Source organism: Mchenga conophoros, linkage group LG6, assembly GCF_057382185.1.
Source record: "Mchenga conophoros isolate Kocher_MC1m ecotype Shallow Benthic linkage group LG6, M_conophoros_male_GT1.1, whole genome shotgun sequence".
Lineage (NCBI taxonomy): Eukaryota > Metazoa > Chordata > Actinopteri > Cichliformes > Cichlidae > Mchenga > Mchenga conophoros.
The window spans coordinates 9,855,006-9,875,796 of NC_140531.1; the positions used below are offsets into that span (position 1 = coordinate 9,855,006).

At 39.9% G+C, this 20,791-nt stretch overlaps 1 protein-coding gene and 1 pseudogene across 1 annotated transcript; one reads left to right on the plus strand and one right to left on the minus strand.

The window, feature by feature from the left end:
* Positions 1-38: 38 nt before the first annotated feature.
* On the minus strand, positions 39-18,905 carry LOC146572081 (trypsin I-P1-like). Its single transcript, XM_085278453.1, has 7 exons — positions 18,866-18,905; positions 18,338-18,530; positions 18,041-18,205; positions 13,262-13,376; positions 8,827-8,886; positions 441-506; positions 39-341 (listed from the first exon to the last, which is right to left on the minus strand). The coding sequence occupies exons 1-7, from the start codon at positions 18,903-18,905 to the stop codon at positions 186-188; spliced, it is 795 nt and encodes a 264-aa protein (XP_085134579.1). The 3' UTR covers positions 39-185.
* LOC146572082 (ras-related C3 botulinum toxin substrate 2-like) lies at positions 7,996-9,432 on the plus strand (annotated as a pseudogene).
* Positions 18,906-20,791: the final 1,886 nt, after the last annotated feature.

Below are 20,791 nucleotides of genomic sequence, written 5' to 3' on the forward strand. Positions count from 1 at the left end.
TCTGCAGTTGAAGTTATCTAAAGAAACTGTGTGTGGGTGCAGCTGAAAAAACGTCTTTTGGCAAATAACACAGAAATTCTGAAATCCTCTACTGCTTATATCAAAGAGAATAAAAGAAACCAAAGCTAAACTCTAAAAGATTATTTATTTCAGCTTGTTTACAGTTATCCACACCTCACAGCTTTTTATGGGTTGATAGTTTTCCTGATCCAATCTGCATACTCAGGATCACAGAGGTCCATGAAGGCAGCCGGTGCTCTGCATACAAAGTCTGGATCTCCCACAAAAGAAGAGACCCCATAAATCCTGCCATTATGAACCACTCCTCCACCAGAGTCTCCCTGCAAGACAGAAATACAGTTTCCCAGTTTTATAAAATCTTTCTGTATTTTGAATGTTTAATAAATGCAGCTGTGAGCTGAGGGATCATGCAAACTCACTCGACATATATCTTTCCCAGGACTTTGTCCACAGAACCAGTGCTGATAGCTCCTGACTCGGTGGACCTCGGGGAATTATTTCTGTAAAATATCATTGAGCTCTGTACAGCTGACAACCTCAGTCTCTGCACAGTGAAGAGAGGGTGATTCACCAGGTTCTAGAAATAAAGGGACAATTAGTTCAGCTTAAAGCACTTTTTTAGAAAATGATGCAGATTTGTATTTTATGCAGAAATGCAGCAGAAAGAAATAAAATGGTCTGAGCTCACAGGAAAAGCTTGTTTTTGCTTTGAACACATTAGAAATGAAGAAAAATACAATTTCAGTACAAATATCTGCAACATCTCTTTACTAATAAAGTAACAGTTTGGATGGTTTGTTTTCTTTTTTCTTAATACAACAAATTTGTTAAAAATCATCTTACTCCTTTTCTCATTAGCTAGTCCAGTGGTGGCACCATAACCTGCGACCTCAACTCTGGAATGGCACAAGAAGTGTTTGGACGCTTTTCTCTCCTTTTTTTGTCAGTTACATACAAATACATATATTGATTGTTTTGCACGTTAACTTTGAAATGTTGCCCTGAGGCCTGTACTATGAAGCAGGATCTCATCTCTCCAGGTAACTTCAGAGTTCTATATGAAGGATTTTGACTTCTTACCAGAGAAAATTGTAAGAGTAACCCTGACCTGCTGTTATATTAGTTATGTCCTTTATAGAGTTTTAGTCACCACTTTATCATCACGCACCACACCTGGCTAGCATGCTTGCACTGTGCTTGCTCAGCGCATTGGGACACCATTCAAGCTCACTGCAGCACATGCTACTTCCTGTTTTAAAGGGCCTTGTAGCAGCCCTTGTTACATGCGTGGGCACGGAGCGTGAAGCAGAAAGCACAGCTTAAAAGAGAAGTTGATATACCCGGCGGCGTGACACTGACTGGTGTTTTACGTTTTCTCAAGCCAGCTAACGCAAAGTAAGCCAAGCCTTGTTGAATTTTCTTTGTACTATATCCCTCTGGTTAAGTTCAAGCTTAGAGATCATTTGTCCAGAAAAGCAGCATCACCATTCCTGGAAGATCCCTTGAAACTTTCAACTTTAGACCCTCCTACTGTACTACATGGACAGTGGGAGGGGCTAAAATTCTTCAATAGCATTTTTTTGTAGACATTTTTCAGTTTGCAGCCTATGTTTAAATTCTGTTGTTATATTAAGTTTTATTTTCTCTTAAACTAATAAACAGCAGAAAGTTTGCAGCTGACAGAATAAAAGCTGAAACTGTCTTTCAAACATTAATTAAATGAAATACTTAATTATCCATCCATCAGATTCTCCTGTGTAATGATAGGTCGTGATGTCAGTCAGGATTTTTGCTGTCTTTTTTTTTTTTTTTTTTTTGCCTGTCCCATTTGGTTCTTTAGCCATCAGAATTGTTGTCTGAAGACCAACAAGGATACCCAATGGATTTACTTTGCCAAATGGATCATCGTGGCATTGCCGTATTGGTCCATTTGGTCGATCTTTGTTTTTATTATTTATTATATTTTATTTTCAGATTTTACAGACGGGACAGACATGAGTGAGGGATAGGAAAGGAAGAAAGAAAGAGGAAGGAAAGGAGAAACAGAAGGGGAGAGGGACAGTGAGAAAGGGGGGGGAGAAAAAAAATCTCCTGGATCACCTGTTGAGAGAAAAATAGAAAACAAGCAAAAAAAACAAAGCAACATACTAAACACAACACCATTGCATTAATCTAGCTAAGTGTAAACAGCAGTAAATACTAAATATTCAATGTTGTTGTGCAGCACGCAGGACAGATGTGCTTCGAAGTAGCGGCCAAGAAAGGTGTAATTTGGGTCTACGAGCAGTGAACACCCGTGTGCATACCTGTGTGGATCAGTGCGCTTGTATTCCAAAGGTTTCTCCATGTAACGATCTGCTAGGGAGTGTGGGGGGGCCACAGCCCCGTCCTCCAGGGTGTGAAGCGGGTATGGAGGAGATCAAAACTCCAGACATCCAGAGGCCCCCAGAACACAAGAAACCATGGAAGACCAACAGAGGGGCAGCCGCGCCACTGTTCCAGTAAGAGCTGAGGAGAGTCCCAGATGAGGGTTCACTCAGCAGCCGCGGAGCAGAAGCCAGGGGGAGTTGCAGTGACAAGCCCATGAGCTCCGCCGGCCCCCAGCTGCGCCTGAGTGACCGAGCCCCAGGCCGAGAGGCCGGGGGCACCCCACCTCCGAAGGGGCCCGAGCGAGCCCCAGGCTCCAGGCCCCGATAAGCGGCCACCAAGGAGTGAGCCGGTGTGTACCTGGACACCCACCCCCAGACACAAAGAACCACCAACGCACCGACACCTGAGGGAGTCCGCCACCGGCAGGGGAAGTGGTGGTGGGTGGAGATAGGCCTCCAAATCTTGGAGGGCCTGAGGTGTCCCCAGAGAGGTGGCGTCTGATACCCAACCTGACATATAGACACAGACATACAGGCACACACAGACACAAACATCCATTCCCACCCTCATGCTCTCATGTGCACTTACTCCACACTCAACCAACGTGGAGACAGACATAAAGAGACGCTGTACACACGATCACACTCCCCAAGCGTACTCTACAAACCGGGTCTAGGTACCCTTGCCCCTGGAGGGGGGAATTGCACCCAGACCCAGGTGGTGTTACCCTTTTCCCTGCGGTGGGGAGAGGCAGACCGCCCCGACTCCGTAGCAGCAGGGAGGCCCCACACCCCAGGTCCATGTGGATAAACTGCTCTGAGCTGTACATGATACTGTCGCTCACATTCATCACCTCCAATGACTCTCTTTTGCAGAGCGACCTCTGTGTTCGCCGTCACACCTGAAAGAGGAATCCCCCGCCCACCAGGTCACTGCCAGTTTTTCTTTGTACCTGTAAAATATCTGCTCTCAGAAGTAAGGCAGAAACACACAGTGAGGACCAGAGCCATTAAATATAGATACTGTAGCTGAGCACTCGCTGATACAGAGAAAAGAGAAAAGGGCACCACACATAGTGTTGCTGCCATTCACTCTCTAATGACTGCATTTCAGTTTGAATATTGGACACTGCATAGTCACATAGTGTCATTATGAAGCTTTATGAACTGCAAAGCTGCAAAGCTCCACACATTTATGCAAAGTTACTTATCGTCTCTTTTTGCTTTTGGCTTTCATAAAGTTACAGAAGGGAAATGAAGGTAAAATATTTCTATAGAGAAAGTGCTTCACAATAATAATCAATAAAAATAAATACAAACATTAAAAGACAATAATAATATCCACTACCTAAAATTAAGCCTGTACAAATAAGTAGAGCTGCTCTTTCAAATGTTCAGACCGCAGAGATCAAATGTAATATTAGTGCATTCCATAGATTATCAGCCAACAGCCTTGAAGACACACTTAGTCTCTTTTGGTTTTCAGCCTAGAACGAGGAACCACCAGCAGGTTTCTGTCAGAAGACCTCAGTGACCTGCACCTTATAGATGGAAGCAAATGAAGTTTGATCTCAGCTTCATGCTCTTGTTCTGCTCGTGCTCTGATTTGAATTACATGTTCTACACACTTCACTGTATCTCACTGTCAGTTTGTCAATTTGTGACATTAATTCAGAGGAATGTGGTGTAAACCAATGATTTATAAACCTAAAACAGCTCATGATCACTAACCAATGCTAACTTTGAGAAGCAATGCAGAACATATTGTGCCCTCTGTGTGGCTAATGGAGCTCTTAAGAGTAGAAGAGCAAAACAAGAGAAAAAAAAAACCTCGCTCACGAGTCTGCGACTGCGTGCTGACAGAGAGCGAGTGGGTTACCTCTGTGTGACTTCAAGCTGCAGAGGGTAAGGCTCTGACTGTGGTCTGCATATATGTGCCGAGCAGCAATTCAGAATACCCACCGTGCACAGTTTCTGTGAGGTTTGGCATAACTCGATGCATTGAATCATTTTCATATTATACAGACAGAATTATGCAGTAAGAACCTGCAGTTAAATATAGAAACTGTTGTTGAATACTCACTGATACACAGAGGCAAGAGAAGAGGCAGCAGACACAGTGTTCCTGCCATTCACCCTCTAACAACTGCCTTTCTGTTGAGCAAACACTTTGGCGACAGTGGGAAGGAAAAACTCCTTTTTAACAGGAAGAAACCTCCAGCAGAACCAGGCTCAGGGAGGGGCGGGGCCATCTGCTGGGACCGGTTGGGGTGAGAGAAGGAAGACAGGATAAAGACATGCTGTGGAAGAGAGACAGATTAATAACAAGTATGATTCAGTGCAGAGAGGTCTATTAACACATAGTGAGTGAGAAAGGTGACTGAAGAAGAAATACTCAGTGCATCATGGGAATCCCCCAGCAGCCCACCGCATTGCAGCATAACTAAGGAAGGATTCAGGGTCACCTGGTCCAGCCCTAATTATATATTTTGGAAAGTTTTAAGCCTAATCTTAAAAGTAGAGATAGTGTCTGTCCAAACAGGAAGCTGGTTCCACAGAAGAGGGGCCTGAAAATTGAAGGCTGTCCCTCGTATTCTACTTCTAAATACTCTAGGAACAACAAGTAAGCCTGCAGTGTGAGAGTGAAGTGCTCTAATAGGGTGATATGGTACTACAAGGCTTTTCAGGGAGTTTTTAGGACATCCTGATAATAATGAATTACAGTAGTCCAACCTGGAAGTAATAACTGCAGCTTCACTCTGAGACAGGATATTTCTAATTTTAGAGATGTTGCTCAAATCGAGGAAAGCAGTCTTACATAGTTGTTTAATATGTGCATTGAAGGACATGTCCTCGTCAAAAATCACTCCAAGGTTCCTCACAGTGTTACTGGAGGCCAAGGTAACGCCATCCAGAGTAAGAATCTGGTTAGATGCCATATTTCTAAGATTTTAAGGGCCGAGTACAATAACCTCAGTTTTATCTGAATTTAAAAGCAGAAATTAGAGGTCATCCAGGTCTTTATGGCTTTGAGACATTCATGTAGTTTAACTAATTGGTCTGTGTTATTTGGCTTAGCTAAGCTAAGGTAGCGAATTCCTAAAAATACAGGGAGTGAATACAAGAGAGTGTGCTTCGGATGAAGCAAGTGAAGATTAAACTATGAAATAAGAAGTTATCTATAAGTTTTTAGTTATTTCGGCTATCCAGATAAGCTACACAAAAACACAACCATGTGTTGGAACAGGAAGTGATAGGACGTGAGAAAAATAACCTTAGGACAGGTGAGATTGGTCAATGGTAGAGCTATTTTTCTGAAATTACACACGTTAGTAGCGTGTGTAATTTCAGAAAAATAAAATAAAAATAAAAATAAATAAAATAAAAATAAAAAATAAATAAAAATAGGAAGACACAGTGCTGGTTCAACAAGACAAAGTGGACAAGTTTACAACACCATTCAACGCAACACCACACAAAGTTGTAAGCAGAACTGGAAACCAAGTCATTATTGAATCACCAACAGGAGCTCGCTATCACCGGAATACCACACATGTGAAGAAATACGAGACAAATGAGACCAGAGAAGGACACTATGACACAATACCTGAAAGGGAGGAAGGTGAAACACCCACAAAGACTGACACCTTCACTCCAACACCACAAGAGGGCTCCCAGGGGCCAGAGAGACCAAGTAGATCACAGAGGGCTAAAAAGATACCCGAGAGGTTTCGTGATTTTGTGGTGAAATGAACTATAATATGTTAAGGTGAAGAGGTAACTTACATTTGGCAAGTTTCAAGTTCATATGTGTATTTCGACATGTATATATTGAAAAAAGAAAGGTACATGTGTGGTGAGACATTTAGATTATATAATTGTTAGAAAGTAAGACAAGAAGAATGTTCAATGTTGGGGGAAAAAAAGACATCAAAGTTATTACAACTAAAGTTTGAATCTAAGGAAAAGGGGGTGTCATGTATTGATATGGCTATGTCTTAATGTGATGACCTTTGAACCGGATGTGGTTGTCCGAAGGAAGCCCCGTTAAGTGGCTAGTTGTAAGATGGACAGTGTTCAATAAAGCAACATAAAGACCGTGCTTTATGTCCTGATTCAATTCAGAGTGCTCTGCCTAATTTAGTAATAAGGTGGGCACACAACAAGTGGGCTTGACTTTTGCGCCTATTGGCTGATCGTTTACTATCGACTAGTTTTCCTGGATACCTGCTCCGCGGACGGCTGCCACAGGTAGCAAAAACGTGCTAGGTCAAAGGTCAGGGAGGATGGCGGACTGGTGTGAACTTCAGTCAATTCTGCTCATTTTAGCAGATCAGATAGAGAGGGTAGATACATTTACCTGTAGATACTGTTTTGAGTCGTTTAGATGATGTTTCTGAAATGCTTGGGATGATAATTGCTCTTCAAGATGTTAGCATCGATGACAGCATTGTCGAAAGTTTAAGATCAATTCAGCACCGTGTTCGTTTGGAATACGCCGAGGAAGAACAGTCTTCAAATGTTGGTCGTCCACGTCTTGAAATCCCGGCTGCAGCACTCAGGACTTTAGTGCTGTCCTGGATAACCATCGGGGTAATTGCCGATATGTTTTCTGTGTCTCCGAGCACAATTAGGAGGAGAATGACGGAGGAAGGTTTAAGGTAAGTTTATGCTGTAATTTAACACCTGTGTGAGTCTGTACACAGCATTATTTAGATGTTGACCTTAATTATGACGTTTGATATTGAAATATTATCGCTTACTTTTTTATTGTGAATGTCTAAAATAAGCGGGGCAGCTACGGCTAGTATAATAACTATACTAACTATATTATATATGTCAAAAAATACACTCTGTTAATATCACTAATGGCACAGGAGGATGAGTGTACTTAAGTAGTATTTGCACAGACCTAATGGAAAAGCAGAGTGTGCCATGGTTAGCAGGTGTTTCTACATTTTGGGAGAAAAACAGCAATCAGACTGCGTGAATGTTGTTCTTCCAGCAATCTGAACTCTTAACTCTATAAATATGTTTAAACAACAAACAGAATCACGTATATCCTCCCTAACCACCAGCAGGATCTCAGATAGTGTTGACTGTTTGTCATAGTTGTTCTATGTTTGACAGTTAACGTTATTTCAGTGACTTTTCTATTTCAGGAAATCCATCCATCTTTTTAACTACTGGGTCATTAAGGAGGCTGAAGCCCATCCCAGCTGTCATTAGGCAAAGGGCGGGGTAGACCTCGGACAGGCCATAAAACAGGATTAATCTGGTACACTAGTCTCTTTCTTTCTGTAAAAAAAACATCTGTGTCTGCAAACATTTGTGTTATCAGTTTCATTTGAGCCTGAATACATTTGAATACGAATATGAAATTTCTCAAGTTTTTAAAAATGAGAAATTAAACTGTTATTCTACTATGAGACCACACGGGGGCAGCCCTGCCTTATTATGTATTATTCTCTCTTACTAGACATGGTTAGGATGGCTTTTGTGTCAAACTAACCAAAGTAATGTTGTTGGTTAATGTTTTTGTGAACAGTGGTATTTCAAGTATGGTCCTGTTTTTTTTCTCCATTACAGGAGTTTCACTGGTTAAACAATCAGTGAATTGAAAGATTGTTGAATGAATGAATAACCAATGAAATGAAAGGTTGCCTATGACTTGTTGGCTGATCGCTGACCTTCTCTACTCTCCCCACAGATTCGACAAATATTCAGCTAATGTGATGGTGGACAGCAAGCCGGTCAACCTGGGCCTCTGGGATACAGCTGGACAGGAAGATTATAACAGGCTCCGCCCACTGTCCTAGCCACAGACGGTACAGAATCACACATACACACACAGGCACACACAGTAACAAATGGACATAAAGTTACACAGACAGAACTTGTATAACATGTCAGCTAATTAAAACTGCAGCAGCTATTCTAATTCTTTGTCTCCTTGTCTCTCCATCCAGGATGTTTTCCTAATCTGCTTCTCCCTGGTTAGCCCGGCATCCTATGAGAACGTCAGAGCTAAGGTGAGTTTTGGCTGTTTTTTATGAGGCCTGTCTCTCAGCTGCCGAGGAACAAAATGTAAAAAAGAACAAACAGAACAAAAGCAGTAATTTATTATAGAGAAAAAAAATAGGTACTTGGATTACAAAATGGAGAAAAAGCCTAAACAGGTCTAATAATTGATGTGAATGAATGATTGATGCTGTGGGTGAAAGTTGGATGATGTATTTCTCTAATCTTTAATAGCTACAGCATATCTTTTGTTTTTCATGCCTTCATCCACCTTTCTGTAACACCTGGCATCAGAGCTTCATCTCCCTCCACCTTTGATTCTGTTTTTTGCCTCTAACACGTTCCTTGATTTTGCGTGTTCCCCTTTCTTGCCTCTTATTTAGTTTTCCTTTACTCTGTATTCTGCCAGTGGTACCCTGAGGTCCGTCACCACTGCCCCTCCACGCCCATCATCCTGGTTGGCACTAAGCTGGATCTGAGGGATGAAAAGGATACCATTGAGAAACTGAAGGACAAGAAGCTGGCGCCTATCACCTATCCACAGGGCCTAGCTCTGGCTAAGGAGATAGGTCAGTCACTCTTACTTTATTTGCTTGAAAAGCACTTTAAGATTTGAAGCTCTCCTCACCAGTGAAGATATGAAACTAGCAGATGAAGATGCTAGAGAACTTTGTAGCCTGACTGCCTCTGCAAATTTTTGTTATTCCCCTCATTTCCTGGCATCACAGTAAAAGTATAGTAGCTGTAGTTGACTATAGTGTTCTTTGAAAGTTGAACTTATTCTTCTCCACTACCAGCAAACCTTTCTTCTCTTACTTTGTCTTTGTAGTTCTTTCTCTTCTTTTATTAACATATATGTGTCTTCGCATGTATAGATGCAGTCAAATACCTGGAGTGCTCAGCCTTGACCCAGCGTGGTCTGAAGACTGTGTTTGATGAGGCCATTTGTGCCGTCCTCTGCCCTCAGCCCGCCAAGGTCAAGAAGAAGCCCTGCTCGCTGCTGTAAACGGTACGACTGAATAAAACACAGAGGAAGAGGAGGAGGAGAGATTAGACGTTTGAGAGAAGAGAGAAACAAAGTGAACTCGCTCATTAAATCAACACATAAAGTAGAGTAGAGGTTTGAGGGCTTCTTTTCTTTTCTTTGAACATAAGTCTGAAGCTATTCAATCAAGCCTTTTATTTGTCACATGCAATGTTTACATCTGCAGTGAAATTGGACCCCCCGAACATACATACGTATCAGCTCCAGCCTTGAGACCACAGCTGACACCGATACGGTAGCTGCATGAAATGATGGTGGTTTTCCTTTAGTGCGAACAACTGCATGTCAATTTCACAGTTGGTCTAACTGGTCTCTCAGTCTCCCGTTGGAGAGCTTCTCTGAGATGTTATCAATCTTGTGCTCAGAGAGCAGAGACTGCCGTGAGCTTCTCCAAGATCTTATCCGTGCTGCGTTCAATGAGCCCATTTTGAGAAGTCACGACCCGTCCCATCATTTCCATCATAGCGGGCAGCCTTGTGGGGTTTTGGAAAGCCAATTCTGCTATCTTTGATAAGCCAGGGCCAAGCCAACTCCGAACAGCAAGAACCCTGTTATCATGGCTCCGAAAAGGTAGATGTCTACAATGTCCTCGATTGACAGTCCCGCCAGGCACACGACCCTCCAGTTCCTCCACCCGTCCATTGTGTATCCAGAGGGGAACGTCCCTCTAGGACACTCGGACTTACTCAAGCCCAGGCTTCTCGTTGAGAAGAGCGTGTCAATTGCATTCAGGGACCAGTTGTTCAAATCCATAATTCCTCTTTTAGGTTGTAACAGACCGTGAGAGTCATCCAGGGCAAAAGTAGAAAAGTAGACGAGACTAGACAAGGACATTGAGAAGCCAAGCAGGAAAGAGAAGGAAGAGGGAGAGGAGAAAAGTGCGACTGCCTTCGTCCAGAGCCAAACGAGAAAGGAAACTGTAGACACTTATCACTAAGAGGTGATTCAGAAGTTTGTTCTTGCACATATAATGGACAGAAACATTAAAGAGAAAAGAAAAGACATAAATGAACACAACACAAGACAGAAAAGTTTCACATGCACACACAAAAAACAAAACAATGTATGGTGTGCAGGTTTGCTATTGTTTTAGAAATGCCAACGAGCTCTTAAGTCCAAATCCAGACGCTGCCCAGACAGGATTTCTTTGTAAAATATATCAGTTTAGAGATTATAGACCCTTTGAGTTTAAGTGTAAGTCTGAGAGCAGCATGCTGCCTTCATCTAAAGTACTGCCAACAATATATATGTGTTTCATGAAACCTAAAATAAAAATAACTTTTGTAACTGAAATAAACACAGTGTTTCAGTGTGATTTGTTCACTGTGCTGTTTTCAGGGTGATGAATGTAAGGAGCAGAAATGGTCGTTTGTGAGGAAGCAAGCAACAAGCAAACTTGTGTCTGAATAAGATTTATTAACAAATGTATTATTTGTTGTGCTATTAAAATAAAAATAAAACATTTGATTGCACAAAAGATTCACATTATTTCTCCACAACATGTGACCTTTTGGATTGAATACCTATACTCAACTATGGGGGATATAAAATTCTCATTTTGATACAGCTGCTGATATCGCCTATACTCTATCCTTATTTACATATTGTGGAGAACAGCATCTTTTTCTGGTGGTGAGTTGAAAATGTTCAGACTCAAGCAGCACTTTCAGTTTTGCAGTTTAATGTTTGACCAGCTTTTTTGCCAAAACACCTTCATGTTTCAATCATTTTAGTAATCCTGCGGATATCAACAGTTAATCATGTCACATGGTGCTCAGCTGTGATTTTATTTGTTATTTAATTAATACAGTTTAATGTCTTATAATATAGATAGCTACACAGGCATACAGAGAGATTGTTTACTTTATTAATCCCCAGTGCGACTGAAGATTAAACTGAATATAAAGCATTTAAAAGAAGCTCAATCTTAAACTCATAACAGAACAGTAATGTTAGTCCATATAAAACTGATGTGGAATATTTTCCTCTTGAATTATTAGGTTAACTTTGATATTTTGTGGTTAGTTTGCCAGGATGATGACTGTCATCCTCTCTGCCTTTCTGCAAGAGGCTCCATATGCCGCTGTTCTAGTGGATACTGTAAAAATAAATAAGCAATAATATATGATAATACATTATCATTAAACTCTTAACTATACAGTAGTAGTAAAAAATATTTTATATTTTATATTTTTCCAAATATCAATGAAAGTATAGGCATTCATGTAATAATAATAATAATAATGAATTATGTTTCATTCACAAAATATTTTCTCTTGCCAGTTAGTATTGTATTGTAGTGGTATTGTAATTTTCAGGAGACTGACAGTAACAGAAATTGATTCCATAGACAAGAAATCAACATGGACGTGGACCGCCACACTGCAAAACATTTGGTAATTTTTTCTGAATGGTTTATAGTTATGACCCTATTAAGGATACACAGAAGACAATGGACGAATGGACAAAATAAAACATGTAGAGTACTTTTCAAATTCTTTTTGGTGTTTGCTCAAATATGGGACCTCCAATGGAGCTCTAACACCTCTGCGGTCTTAAAGAAGGCCCAACAGCGTCTCCACTTTCTGAGAATCCTCAGAAAAATGGACCTGAAGAAGGAGCTGCTGACCGTCTTCTACCGCTGCTCCATTGAAAGTGTGCTGACATATTGCATCGGTGTGTGGTTCTCCAGCTGCACCACAGCACACAGAAAGGCACTCCAGAGGGTCATCAACATGGCCCCAAAAATCATTGGACATCCTCTTCCCTCCCTGAAGGACCTGTACAGCACTCGCTGTCTCAAGAGGGCACGCAGCATCCTACGGGACTGCACACACCCAGGACACCGGGTGTTTAAGCTGCTGCCGTCTGGCAGGAGGTTCAGGCTGCTGAGGTCCCGAACAAATAGACTCAAGGACAGCTTTTACAACAGGGCAATAGCCCTGATCAATGTAAATAGCTGACCTGACTGGATACCTCCCTGGACTTTTTAGGGGGAGGTAACAATGTTTAAAACGATAACAATAATATTTATATTTATAACAAGGTGCAATAATAATTAATGTGCAATAATAACAGTGTGCAATACACATACACTTATTCTTCTTTTTTTATACTAAGTTAATATACTGTGTTGTGTTGTTTGTTACGTTGTGATGTGTCATATCGTGTCGTGTTGTGTTATATGTAGTGCCGACGTAGGACAGTTTTTCCAATTTCATTGTACTACTGTACTATGTATGACTGTGCAATGACAATAAAGAGTTATCTTATCTTATCTTATCTTAAATAAGTTTATTTAATAATATAATTTAACTAGACCATACCTAGAATTTTTTGTGGTACATTTCCCTGATGACAGATCCTGATTTAATTTCATGGTTGGAAGGACCAGGAAAAATTCTAAAAATTGTTTGAGTTGAGACAAAATGACCCTATTAGCAAATCACCATCGGTTTAAGAAAGGACACAAAACAATTCAGTTAACATACAAAATCTGATATGAAAGAGGCAATATAGATAAACTACTGTCAAACAATAACATTTTTTGAGATTGAGCCCATTTGAATATAACAGTTTAATTTGACAGACAAGCACATCTATGTAATACCATAACAGTATATGTTGGTGTACGTGTGTGTGTGTGTGTGTGTTCAAGACATGTTTGCAGTTGGAAGTGTAGATTCCTTTTGTGAACAGAAGACAGTTCTTAGATAACTCAGTGCTTGTTACCCCGGGCTCACGCTTATCCATGTCGCAATCTGATAGATGAGTCTGCTTTTGGCAGTTAGCAGGAAAATCTTACTTGTTTGACTGCATTGTGCAAAGTGTAAAGTTTGGTGGAGCGGGGCTCATGACGTGGGGTTGTTTTTGTGGAGTTGGGCTCCACCCTGAGTCCTGACCTCTGCCCGTCAGAACACCTTTGGGATGAATTAGAGCAGAGACTTTAAGCTCATCCATCATCAGTGTCTGACCTCAAAAATATGTTTCTGGAACGGTGTTCTGCATGCGGTGTTCCTGAGTTCACTGATGTTATGGTGTGTAAAATTTTCACCACTGGATGTCAGTAGATTGCAGATTGCGGTTAACTTAGTTCTGTTTTTTTATACCCATCCCAATCATCCTAGCTATGTTGTTAGGATGTTAGATAGGAAGCACTTAAGCACAGAAAGAAATTGCTTATCTTGTATAGAGTGCTTTGAGTAGAAAAGTGCAATATCGGAAGAAGGCCATTTACCACAATGTCTCAGAACCCTACTGTGTTTGCAAATCAAGTAATTCTGTGAAATGATTGATTGATGACTGTCCTTCTCTGATCCCCACAATGCCTCACAACAACTTAACTAATGGGATGGTGCATAGGCAGCCAGTCAGCCTGGGCCTCTGAACACACAGTTGCTCAAGAAAATTATAGCAGGGCCAACCCATTGTCCCTCCTACAGATGGTATACAAGCATACTTGCAGTTAGAAAAAGTTAAACTTTAACATTAGTCTGCAAGCCTAAAATTCTGTTTGTGACCTTGGAAATAGCTTAATAAAATAGAGCACTTATATCATATCACACACACACACACACACACACACACACACACACACACACACACACACACACACACACACACACACACACACAAAGGAATGAAATTCATCTCTTTGTGAATGAAATGTTTTTTTTATATGATTTGTTAATAAGTTTTATGTTTTTTTAATTTTTTGAAATATGTATAGCTAAAAAAATTTGATCAGGTAACAAATTTACAGTTATTTCAAAGTGTCCTTCAGTTCTTGCAAACAGCAGCAGTTGTCCACATGATCTATATGTCCACTGTATTTGCAGTTTTGTTGTGTGCTGAAAGCTCATAAATGCTTATCATGTTTACTGTTTCTATGCGATCATGAAGATGTGTGGCTTTCAGCAAAGATACAACTTTAGTTATTTTGTGAGGTTTTGCCAGAATGATCAGAGGTTTTTTTTAATCATGCGAAGGACAACATAATTTTCTTCATTATTGACCCAGATCCTAACCCCAAGTTGCTCTTCGATGTATCAATTGAAGCATGAATGTGTGTGTGAATGTTAAATACAATGCACTTCAGAATAGGAGAAAGTGCTTGTATGAATATGTGAATGGGGCATGTTATATAAAGCGCTTTGAGTGCTCTTGGAGAGTAGAAAAGCACTATATACCAATCAGATCATTTACCATTTATCATCTGAGTCTATGATGTTGACATCAGTGAAGAGATATCTATCCATCCATCTACAAATCATTTTTAGCCATCATACTGAAACCAGGGAGATGACACTGGGGTGAATCCAGAGTACTTTTTTACAATCTATCCCAGCAACTGGCATTGTGGTTTTAGTCAGTTAATCCTGAGCAGTCCATGTGTTTTTGAATGTTACTGTACTGCATGCATGCATCACTCTTTTCTGCAGGCTGTAGATTCATATACATGTTTGCTTGCGGCTTGTATCAGGATTCTTCTTTTCGGTCAGAAACCTTAGGCAGGGAAATACAAGAGAAAACAGGTCTAAATAGTCAGATGCCAGTCAGCCTAAATGAAGGGTTTTGAAGTGTAAGATTTGGCATTGTGTCATAATGAGGAAAATTGCAGTCTGTGTAAGTTGCAGACCACTACAAATCCTAGTGCAAAAACCATCTTTTTATTTCTACTCAAAAATCACTTTTATGTGATTAAAAATTTAAGAGTGTTTAGTATTTTCTGTGATTTAGAGATATTTGTAAATGATCACGGTAACCATAGCCCTTATTTGGGTGCTCATGTCATTGCCCACATGAGCACCCAAGTTTCTCAATAAGATATAAGAGGCCCCAGGTGGAGCAACCTCAAGCAGCCCACTCAGGGACTCCAAGACAGCCGGGTACTCTGAACTGTCATTCGGCACACAGACAACTGTCAGGACCCGTTTCTTGAACCAAAAGCACAGGACCTGTTCCTCTCTCCCATTGGGAAAAACTCCAACGCACAGACAGCAAGATACCCACCCCGGCCACTGTGCTTTGGCCTTTTCTCCATTACACTGTTTCAAGGCATGGAGTGAAATCACAACATTACATGCAATCCTGGCCTCCCTTATGAGAAACTGCACAAACTGGCTAAGCTTGGAAGTCTTCTCTTCTATCATCGAGACCTTTCTGTTCCACCTTGAAGTCAGCCCATCATGAAGCTTAGAGAGGATTTTTTGATTCTCATTATAGTCATTAAAGACCTGTAGACCCTTAATCTGGCTTTCGGCAGCTTCACAGCTACGCTGGAAGTCTACAAACACTTAAGTTCTAAACTGTCCTTGGAGCCAATTCTAGGCCATGCACTAAGTTTATCTCTAAAGGCTTTGACAATAAGAAAATAGTTTTCAAATCTCTCATCTAAAACTTCCCATGGTGCTTTATAAGCAGCCTCAGTGCCTAACAGGAAATAGTTTTCAACAGCCTTCTTAGCTGGTCCACTAACGTACTTGCACAAATAGTAGATTTTCTCAGAGCCTGGTGTGTTTTTTTCTTTTGATCAAAGTTTGAAAGGCAGCTTTCCAGTTCTTATACTTTGGTGGGTCACAACTGAATGTTGTTGGCTTTGGCATAGGAAGATGACTAGCACTAATAGAATCTGCTAATGCCATGGCAAGTGCTGCAATGCTACCGTCATGCTGTGGCTGTATAATAGCTTGTTGTGGTGAACATCTGTCACATATGTAACTCTGGTGAGTTACATATGTGACTTGTGTGATGACTTGAGTCTCCTTCCTTTTCCCTTTCAGATTTTCATGCAAGTAGTAACTGCTTAATTTCTTCTCCTGAATCTTCATCTTGCTCTTGCTTTTACACTTGCATGGATGCCTTAGCAGCCTTAACTGTTTGAGTGCTTCCAATCACTCCAGTTCCTTGCACTTCTCTTCCAAAACCTTTCGCCTGGCAGCATTTTCAACCTCAAGTTTTGCTTGCAACTGTGCTTCTTCTTCCTCCATCCTTAAACATCATCTACAGGCCTCAGCTGTTTATTCTGCAATCTGTCTTTTATTTTCAGCTTCCAGCTGCAGAAGCTCTGCTTGCTGACACTGTTGTTCATGTATGATTTTCAATGTTGCTTGAGCTGCAGCGATTTTAGCAGCAGTTTCTTGTCCGCTCACAGATGATGCGCTGGAGGACTTAGAGGTGACTCTTGATGACCTCCGAATTTTCCTTTCCGTCCAGTCCATCCTTTCCAAAATGTTATTCTGACTTATGAAGCGGTGTTTCATCATTAGGTGTCCTGCAGCTGATTGATGGCATGTCACGAACCCGGTTTCCATCTTCACAGTGTCAATTTCACAGTTTCTGAAGAACAAAATGATCTACTATCTGAAACTATATTCACACCACACATAAGGTGTGTGGTTTTATACACATAAATTTACATTTCTGAGAAAAAGTGGTTCTGGGATAGAAACAAATCACACCACACATATTTCTTGTAGAGCTGATTGTTTATTTTTTTCTTGAAATCTTATTTAATTGAATTATTTTCCACTATTTGGTGTAATGAAGTTGTTTATCCAACCAATGTAAGAGCAGACCTTCAGAGAAACAGCTGATCTGCTACAGACACATGTCCTACCTCCAACATGAACACCGTAAATCATGTTGTTGAATAACACTCCACCACCAGAATCACCCTGAGAAAGAAAATATAATCCATAGGTTTATTTTAAAACATCTGATAATGGAGAGTAAACGTTAGCAGCATGGCAGCTCACCGGACATGTGTCCACTCCAGCTTCTTCATAACACATCGTGTTTCCATTTGGCCATAATAATGGTGAATTACATGGAGTGAGATTAAGCTCACAGTTAACAACATGCATCTTTGCACACTTGAGATGAGGCGGTTCATCAGGGACTAAAAAAAAAGAGGAAAAGAACAAAAGCTACTCAGTGTTTCATGCAATGAAATCAGATCAGAAACACGCTTTCACTCATTTCTGGAACAAAATGTGTGAAGCTGAGCAGCATTTAAAAAGGAGGGAAACTGAGAGTATATCCACCATAAAATCAAATAAATACTGCATGTCATCACAGTTGTAAAATTAAAACAGGCTCACAAGCCAAAATCAAATTCTAATGTAAGCTAGAAAAATGAAAAAATAAAATAAAATTGGTCTTACGTGCGATGTTCTGTTGATTTACTAGATAACCACCAAGGCCTGCAATTTTAATTTCATTTCCTCTACAAATTAAAGAATAATAATTAATTAGTTCATCCATGTGTTGTGAGTACAAGATAAAATCATATGATTGGAGTCCACAGGCTGAGTATTTCCAGTTCACTATGACTAAAGCTAAATTAACTTTAAGGATTCAAAAATTAAACATTAAATTTCTGATTATTCTCTGAATTTTATGCCACTCTCATATTTTATTGTCCTTTACTCTGGGTCATGAATGCATCTCCTAAAGTAAAGAGTCTTATTCTCATTTTAAAGCATACTTGCAGATTTGCTTTAAGCATGTAAGAAAATCTAAATAATTCAGGTTACAACAACAGTTTAAAAAGAAAACCTATCATGCTTGTGTTGGAACTCACATGTTCGGAGGAACGGTACAATCAGGTAACTGAACAAGGTCAGTCCTGATCGATGCCGGTGAGATTTTCAGTAGCATGATGTCATGGTTCTGAAAGATTTGGTGATCCCTAATTGCAACCATACTTCCTGGACCTGGATGAATTCCTACATATGCAGACATAGTCCTAAACAATGGAAATGGTTATAACAAAGTCTTTATTATGAAAATAAAGAACAAATATCAGTAATGATTTTTGCCTCTGGCCTTTTTGATTCTGTCTAATCTTAAGTTTTAAGTGAAATTCTCATTTTCTCACCATCCAGGTTGATCTTTCCAACAGTGAGCTGCAGTTAGAACCCACTCTCTGTGGATCAGAGAGCCTCCACATCGAGAAACATGTGTTACATTGGTTGCAGTTATTTTCACATGGTACAGATGCTTGGTGTTTTCACAGTCATAACCGTTGAAGATTCTTTTGTGTAAATCCAGGACTGCGCTCTCTGTGACACCTGAAATAAGCCCAGTAATTTACCTACAAATAGTTGGTTCACTGTCTGAACAACATTATCTTTCTCAGCCAGTTGTTTGGCTAAAAAGATTTATCATAAATAACTGATGAAATTCAAACATATTGTATGAGCGAGTGTTCCTGATACTGGGAAATTCTGACAAATGTACAAAACTGATATCAAAGGAGAAACAAAGAATTAGAAGGACATACATGATATTAACACAAAACAAGCAAAACAAGCCTTTATTAACATAGATGTGTCATAACCTAAGGAACAGTTCAAACAGACAAAGTTCAAACAAGCACAGGAAGTGAGTGCAGTAGTTCACTTACCAACCCACAGGAGGAGAAGGAGGAACTTCAGATGAGCCATTGCTGTCATTCAGCTTGCAGTGAATGCTGTGCTGGGACCCTTTTAAGCCTGTTCTCACTGTGTTAGTGATGGATCCACCAATCAAAGAGCCTAATGTTATCAACAAAACCCCATTGGTTCGTTGGGACAGTTTTCATGCAAATGTTGAACATCTCTTCATCTTAACAAAAAAGTGTCCTCATTATTTGTAGTCTTTGTCATCCACATACTCCAGGAAATGATACTGCATTTGTTAAAATAAGTTGTTTTTTAACAGAATAATTTCAAAGTTGAAGTTAATTTATACACACACAACTTTTTAGGGTGTGTGTATATCTTTTTCTAAGAGTAGCATAAAGGAAAAACTATAAAACATCTGTTCTTCAATTAGCAAGATATTGACTGACTTCATTTAACAATGTATTTATTTTCTTTTTTGTTTGTATTTTGTATCACACTTTCCTGTATTTTAATAAGTGATACTCCTGAACAACTACGTCTGGCTCACTGAGCACAAAACTCGGGGCCTTAGAATTTCCTGTTCAGTTCAATACTTGCTTATGAGAAGCAACATTTTCAAGAAGCAACACATATCAGTTGTGGTAAGAGCCTTAAAACCTTTCTCTGTGCCTCTTTCAGTGGTCAGCTACTACTTTCTAAGTTTTTGTTGATATTTCTTATTCTTTCAGCGCAGCTTAGTCATTCATGTTCACATGGATAAATAATAATACTCATAATCAAATATAAATCAATTCTTGGATAAAAAGTTGTTTGACATCCTCCCTGATCATATTCTTAGCTTTTTAATAACAGCACAATTTTAATAATAATCAGTTTGTTTCTTTGATTTTTCATCATATTTTTCTGATATTCACTCTGTGCTGTTTCAGATCAGTTTGTGATGTGTCCAGGTGACAAAGCCTTTTGGGTCAAATTTGTGATATTTTGCTAAGTAAATTAAAGTGGCCTTTGTCTTGACTGTTGTCACATATGATGATGTTTCAAAGGTTCTGCTATGGGCTCAGATGGTGCAACAGAAGATTAGATTTTTAGTTTTATGTTTTTTCTTACCCGGACTAAAAACATATGCAGCAGTTTTTCTCAACTAGTCTGTAACACTTTCTGACACGTTCTTTAGACGGACTCAGGCGCACACCAGGAATTCCTTGTGAAAGAAGACAGTGCGTTTATTTACAGTGAGAAAACACCAGGTGAATATATGTACAGAGTGCCAGTGAAAAGGCGGTCCGGGGCTCCAGGGTCCGAAGGAAACAGGGAAAGGGTCCAACATGCTCCACTCTCTCACAGAAAAGTCCAATTCCTCTCCTCCGCAGCTCCTCTCGCTCACATACTCAAACTGTGACCACAAGTTTGCATCATGGCGCTGATCCAGAATCCTTCCCTTATTGTTAATTCCTAGTGCTATAATAAAAAAGCGATAAGAATAAAAAAATGAAGTAATAAATATACAATAATGTATGTATGATGATTCAATTTGTTTGACTATCCACTCGGTGCAGGCACAACGTTTATGTATTATTGTATAAAATACAATCATGTATTTTCTTTAAAATGTGTTTTTTGAATATCATAATTACAATAATCCAATCCATAATTGTGTTTTCTTGTCATTGTCTTTTCAAAGCAAATAGGAGTTTAAACCACAGCAGTGAAATATGAGCTGAGTCAACTGAAGGTGAACAAGAATGAGCCTGACAGCTGTTGTGTTGTGCAGTTTCACCTGCAGTATATAACATATCAGACTAGAGTTATGTCCTACAGCTTCGGTTCCTGAGAGTGTGAAACGTTAACATGGTCCTTGTGTGTGTGTGTGTGTGCACAATGTTTCTTTACAAGTGAAACTAGAACCACTAGATATGTGGTTCTAGTTTGGCTCTGTTGGCTCT

What these genes read in the sequence shown, in the direction of transcription:
- LOC146572081 (XM_085278453.1), bottom strand. Translation starts at nt 18,905, where the DNA reads ATGGCTCATCTGAAGTTCCTCCTTCTCCTCCTGTGGGTTG. An exon ending in TGTACCGTTCCTCCGAACAT is followed by an intron (nt 13,377 to 18,040) that starts GTGAGTTCCAAC and finishes TTCATCCCAAAG; the next exon opens with GTGTTCTGACGGGCAGAGGT. An exon ending in CTGGGAAAGATATATGTCGA is followed by an intron (nt 342 to 440) that starts GTGAGTTTGCAT and finishes TCTGTCTTGCAG; the next exon opens with GGAGACTCTGGTGGAGGAGT.